The 5,850-nt window shown below is 43.4% G+C and overlaps 1 protein-coding gene across 1 annotated transcript; it reads right to left on the bottom strand.

Annotated features, from left to right (window-relative positions):
* Window positions 1-2,255: 2,255 nt before the first annotated feature.
* On the bottom strand, window positions 2,256-5,821 carry bud13 (BUD13 homolog). Its single transcript, XM_054755326.1, has 10 exons — window positions 5,671-5,821; window positions 5,429-5,519; window positions 5,156-5,240; window positions 4,669-5,079; window positions 4,345-4,595; window positions 4,156-4,264; window positions 3,190-3,328; window positions 2,936-3,120; window positions 2,783-2,864; window positions 2,256-2,543 (listed from the first exon to the last, which is right to left on the bottom strand). The coding sequence occupies exons 1-10, from the start codon at window positions 5,802-5,804 to the stop codon at window positions 2,450-2,452; spliced, it is 1,581 nt and encodes a 526-aa protein (XP_054611301.1). The 5' UTR covers window positions 5,805-5,821; the 3' UTR covers window positions 2,256-2,449.
* Window positions 5,822-5,850: the final 29 nt, after the last annotated feature.

Here is a 5,850-nt window from a genome sequence, read left to right as displayed (position 1 = left end):
CGTCCTCAGAACTCTGTTATGAAACAAGAGTTCCGTTAGAAAGGTTCCGCCTATTAAACATAGTGTACATAGTGTACAAAGAAGATGAAGAGGCTCGCAGAACATCTATATTTAAAATTAAAAAAGCGGGGAGATTCTCCCATTCCTTCAAGTGGCAACCTTCGCCCCTTGAAAACGATTTGATGCGTTATTCTCGATCTTTTGGTTATATTAAATGTACTTTTCCCCCCTTCCAATTCTCATTGCCTTTGGGACAAAATTCCACTTTGCACCCTGCATATCCCATCCCTTTTTTTCCACTAAAATCCATGGTCATGATCCTTTACTTTTTTTTCTTACTTTCATACAATTCACTATGCTCTCGTCTGTACAAAATATGAATCATAAAAGAGAGTGACTTTGGAAAAGTTTTAAAATCATTTAACATTTTGCTGATTTTTTTTCTGATATTTTGTTTGTGTTATGAAATAGAAATAACCTTTTCTAATATAGAAATATATTTTAACCAAAACCACAGGAACAATATGTAATATAATATGTAATAATATATAAACATTGTCTCCATATGGGGTTTCATTTGAAATTCGGGTAAACCAAAAAAAAAAACATTTTTTTATATTTGCAAGCAACCGCAAATTATTTCGTAGTCTAGTCGCGGTTGTTTGTTTACATATGCCCCACCGCCCCCTATGTAAAGCCGTTATGACTCAGGTATGGTATGATATCGACAGAATTTTTAAAAATTATCATACCCGAGTCCTTATGACTAAGCTCAAACACACCTGTTGTGCGAGGTTAGTCTTGCATTAGTATGAGTGGGTAACAAACTAACAACAGACTTAACAACTCACAAGTTCTCACATAAGTCATTGCCCGAGAAGTGTTTCTTGTGTGTGGTAATATGGCGGCTGCGTGGCTTCACAAGTCATTGACCGATGGTGTATCCAGATATATAATACAGATCAGTGGTCACATCATGAGACATAAACCCAATCACATGATATGCAGTACAAGAGCTGTCTTTACCATGACAATAACTTTCAGCATTGACACGTCAAAAAAGTATAAGCATTATTGGTGTTGTACAAGTCTATAGCATCATAATGACAGCTGCTTCACATAATTTGTTTACCTTATTTAGCCCTAGAGGAGTGGGGTGGAGTGGAGGAGTTTAAGTAACTCAGAGTCTTGTTCACAAGTGAGGGAAGGATGGAATTCGAGATCGGCAGGCGAATTGATGCGGCATCTGCAGTGATGTGGATTCTGTATCGGTCTGTTGTGGTGAAAAGGGAGCTGAGCCAAAAGGCAAAGCTGTCAAGTTATCGGTGGAGCTACGTTCCTACCCTCACCTATGGTCATGAGCTCTGGGTAGTGACCGAAAGGACAAGATCGCGGGTACAAGCGGCCAAAATGAGTTTTCTCCATAGAATGGCTGTGCTCTCCCTTAGATATAAGGTGAGAAGCACTGCCATCCGGGAGAAACTTTGAGTATAACTGCTGTTCCTCTGCATTGAGAGAAGCCAGGTAAGGTGGCTTGGCCATCTGGTCAGGATGCTTCCCGGACACCTCCCTGGGGAGGTGACCAGTAGGCATGTCTGACCGGTAGGAGGCCTCAGGGAAGACCAAAGACACTTTGGAGAGACAGTGTCTCTAAACTGACCTGGCCTTGGGATCCACTGGGAGGAGCCGGACGAAGTAGCTGAGGAGAAGGAAGTCTGGGCTTCACTGCTTAGGCTGCTGCCCCCACAACCTGAACTCGGATAAGTGGAAGAAGATGGACAAATGAATATTTACCCCTAATCAAGCGTAAAAGGACAATCAAAACCAATTTAGACAATTGTTTGATTATATTATAAATGTTACAAAAAACATACAAAAAGTATTTCCAACTAATGTATTGATTATATTATAAATGTTACAATAAACATACAAAAATTATTTTTGACTAATGTATTTTTTCGATGAAGTGTTATGTTGATCCATTTTCTGTCGCTTGTCCTCATTAGGGTCGTGTGGGTATGCTGGAGCCTATCCCAGTTAATTTCGGGCAAGAGGCCGAGATGGGCACACAGTGAGGAGATCTGGGTTTGTTTCTCTGTTTGGGCATCTGTGTGGAGTGTGCATATTCTCCCTGTGCGTGCGTTGCTTCTCTCCGGAGTGTACCCCGCCTCTCACCCAAAGTTAGCTGGGATATGAAGTGTTGTGTTGGCATGTTATATTGTATTATGCATATTAACACAAGACAACACCACCACTACGAAGTCAAATCATTTAATTAGAAAGAAAAAAAGTGAAAATATCTCCAGATCGTGTATGCATTTACAAAACAATTAAAATACTCACATCACTGCTATGTACATATTACATATTTTTTTGTATCTCCAGTTGGTCCAAATCTAATAAGTCTTGCTTTGGATTTGTTAAAAAAAGAAAAGGACAAAACAGGTCTCTACATGTCCTCCACACTCCATTTGTAAGCTTCCTCCTGGACAGCTTTTTTATCCGCGATCCTCGTGTAGCGCTTCTGCTCAAAACCATTTGACCTGCGCGACACAAGAGAAGAAGAATATGCAGAGAAGAGTGTTCAAATGTTACATGGCATGTACACTTAAAAAAGGGTTTAGGACGGCCAAAGTTTGACACTGAAACAGAATTTCTATTTACAGAGTTTGCTGTGGAGTAAAAAAATGCTTTGTGTTGTATCATAGATGTTCCACTGTATTATAAATGATTATAAAGTTCCATTGATTCAAAGTAATTGTATTTCCATGCCATACACTACCTGTTGACGCCGTCCCAGCGATATCCTGGTAGAATATTGAACCTGTTAGGAGGTGGCAGCGGTCCTTTATACTGAGGCTTATCTGCAAAACAAGCAAAGTCAGACATTTGGAAAAACACACGCCACCAAACACTCAAATCAAGGCGATGTCACCTTTAACCCCGTGAGTCTTGCGCTCCTTCTTCCGTCTCAACATGGCCGCCATGGGATCGCCCTCTCTTTCCTGCTCCCTCAGCATGCGGTCCAGATCCTCGTCGTCGTAGTTACGCGCCAGTGGCTTCTGGGCTTCTTGCAGCGCGTCCTCCAGCCTCTGCTGCTGCATCTGTCCCTGCGCCAGCCTGGGAACATCCGAGTCAGCTGAGCGGAGCAAGCAGGAAGGTGATGGCAACGGGACCAATCTCACTCACCCTTTCCCCCACTGAGCGTATTTCTCATCTTTCGCTGCTTTTTCTCCAGCTTTCCTCTTCTGTTCTTCCCGTTCTGATTCCAAGTCCCTCTTTTTTCCACTCTTGTCTCGAAACACCGTCTGAGCGTGGCGGGACACATCTGGCGACGGGGTGGAAATATAAATATTGAATAAAGTTAAGCATTTCCAAGCATAAAAATGGCAAAATAAAGTAAAATACAGAAGTATAAGGCATTCAGAAGATGCAGTCAAAGACGTTGTGATATGTAGTATTCTACATTGGTCACTAGGTGTCAGTGATGTTACTGTAATGTTCGGTGAGATGCACAAGCGTCAGACTTGATCGCTGGAACAACAGGCTTTTATTGCAGGTTTGAATTCTCTCACAACAGGAACAATAAGCCCTAATAAAAACACTGGCTACTGTTGCAGCCGTAACACACGCCAAGCTAAAACTCAACTCTGAACCCCCGATGTTACTTCCTGTCTGTCCCTCCACTTAATTCCCCGAGGGAACACATTTATAGCAACACATAAGAGCACAAGTCTTATTCATGTTTTCAAAGTCATATTTTCAGTTTTATGTCAAATATATTGGGTAATAGGAGTGTAAAGGTGACTACAGGGGTGTTATTTCATGTCTACGGAGCTCTAGTAATGTTAAAAACCGCATAGAAGGTCGGAAATCGGTTCTCTATGCTCTAACTATGAAAATATTCCATTTACAAATAAGAAATCCTACTTTGCGGAAATTCACTTATCACGGTTGGGTCTGGAACCAATTGACCGTGAAAAACAAGGGATGAGTGCGTATGTGGAAAAATAAAATCGCCTCAGACGATGTAATCTCAATTCTAAGCAAGAAAATCAATATTCATATTTTTTGCTGAAAGGTGCAGCCCTAATCAACAAGTGTATATCCTGTAGGGAAGAGGGGAGAGGAGTAAAAGGAGAGCTTGCTGCTTACTTTCCAGCTCCTGGTTGTTTCCGTCCCTGCGGCGTTCTTCCTCCTTTTCTTTTCGAAGAACATCTGAGGAAATCAGACCTGCTTTTCCACCAGAAAGCATCCTGCTACCCTGGGAGAAAAAAAATGCAGAACTAGATATAACTAAAGTGTAAAAATAAGCTCATCGTTGACTGAGGAATGACATTTTACCTCAGCCTGACCAGGACGACGAGGAGGTGACAGGTCGTCATCCGACGCTTTCCCACCGTGTGCCCGCTGCCTGGGTGGAGACTGGTCCGAGTCGGAAGCCCGTCCCTTTTGCGTCCTCCTTCTTGGTGGCGACTGGTCCGAGTCTGAGTCCCGCCTCCCTGGAGGTTTCTTACTTCCTGGTGAATGATGGCGCACCAATGAACGGCTGTGACTTGTTGCAGAGGTGTGCTTTCGACTCACAGGGGATGAATCTGACAAAGAATGTATGTGTCAATGGTAAACTAAATACTCAAATAGTTGTTTTCTATTGTTGTTATCGCTCACCTTTACTTTGCATCTTTCCTGACTTGCCCGCATGTCGCCTGGGAGGAGAAAAGTCCGGCAAATCATGGCGTTTCTTCCTGGGAGGTGAAATATCCGGAGAATCATGGCGTTTCTTCCTGGGAGGTGAAATATCCGGAGAATCATGGCGTTTCTTCCTGGGAGGTGACATATCCGGAGAATCATGGCGTTTCTTCCTGGGAGGTGAAATATCCGGAGAATCATTGCGTTTCTTCCTGGGAGGTGACATATCCGGAGAATCGTGGCGTCTCCTCCTAGGTGGCGAGACATCTGGAGAGTCATGGCGTGCTCTCCTCGGAGGAGAACTATCTGGAGAGTCGTGTCTGGTCTTTCTGTTAGATGTCTGCTCAGGCAAATCTTCTGACTGGGCGTCATCCTCTTTATTTTCATCATCTAATATGTCAAAGTGAATGCATGAGCCTGGTTTCCTCCCCACAAGAACATATTTGTCCAGAGCATGAATGATTACCTCCAATGACTTTCCACCTGGAGCTGCTTCTGAAAATTTCCATGTGCCTCACATCCTCAGGGCGGTCATCAATCACTTCAGCTATCTGAGTAATCAATAACAACACAAGAGTGATCCAGTTGAATCTTAGTGCTAAACACCTAAAACCATTCTGGTAAACCAAAGTAAGAAATACATGCATCATACAAAATACAGCCACCCAAAGACTTGCAATCATGAGTACAGAATGGATCACTTCGAACATCAACACACGAGATACTAACTAACGCTTACCACCGGCGCTTCCTCGTCGTCCTCTTCTGCGCCATGGTCTTCTACCGTGACCGTCTGCCTCCAGTCTATGTCATCATCGACAATCTTAAGCCTTGGATAACAGAGGAACGGAGTTAAAATTCGCAACGTTGCATTTGCAAACCAAACAAGGTAGCACTGCCAAGCTAGCCTAACTTTAGCAACTAGCTGCTCAACTTGGTTAGCCCACCAAACTGCTCAAACATTACAGGAAATCCACTCACCCTTTTCCGGTAACCTTACGCCGCTTCTTTTTCCCCTTTGGCTTCTTAGCGTCATCATCTGCCGTTAAATAGCGTTTAAGATACTCCGCTTTGGATAATTCAGACCCTTTGCTGCTAACAGTGGAGGCCGCCATCTTGCCGTGGACGACTCACTACGCGGGCCGCCGAGGGTCAAACGCA

This window comes from Dunckerocampus dactyliophorus, chromosome 16, assembly GCF_027744805.1.
Source record: "Dunckerocampus dactyliophorus isolate RoL2022-P2 chromosome 16, RoL_Ddac_1.1, whole genome shotgun sequence".
Taxonomy (NCBI): Eukaryota; Metazoa; Chordata; class Actinopteri; order Syngnathiformes; family Syngnathidae; genus Dunckerocampus; species Dunckerocampus dactyliophorus.
Note: the sequence above shows the minus strand (reverse complement) of the source record. Positions and strands in the feature narration are given on the sequence as shown.

Coding starts and splice junctions, on each gene's coding strand:
- bud13 (XM_054755326.1), bottom strand. CDS start 5,804: ATGGCGGCCTCCACTGTTAGCAGCAAAGGGTCTGAATTATCCAAAGCG. Junction 5,241..5,428: donor ACGACGAGGAAGCGCCGGTG/GTAAGCGTTAGT, acceptor TTGATTACTCAG/ATAGCTGAAGTGATTGATGA. Junction 2,865..2,935: donor CAAGACTCACGGGGTTAAAG/GTGACATCGCCT, acceptor CTTGTTTTGCAG/ATAAGCCTCAGTATAAAGGA.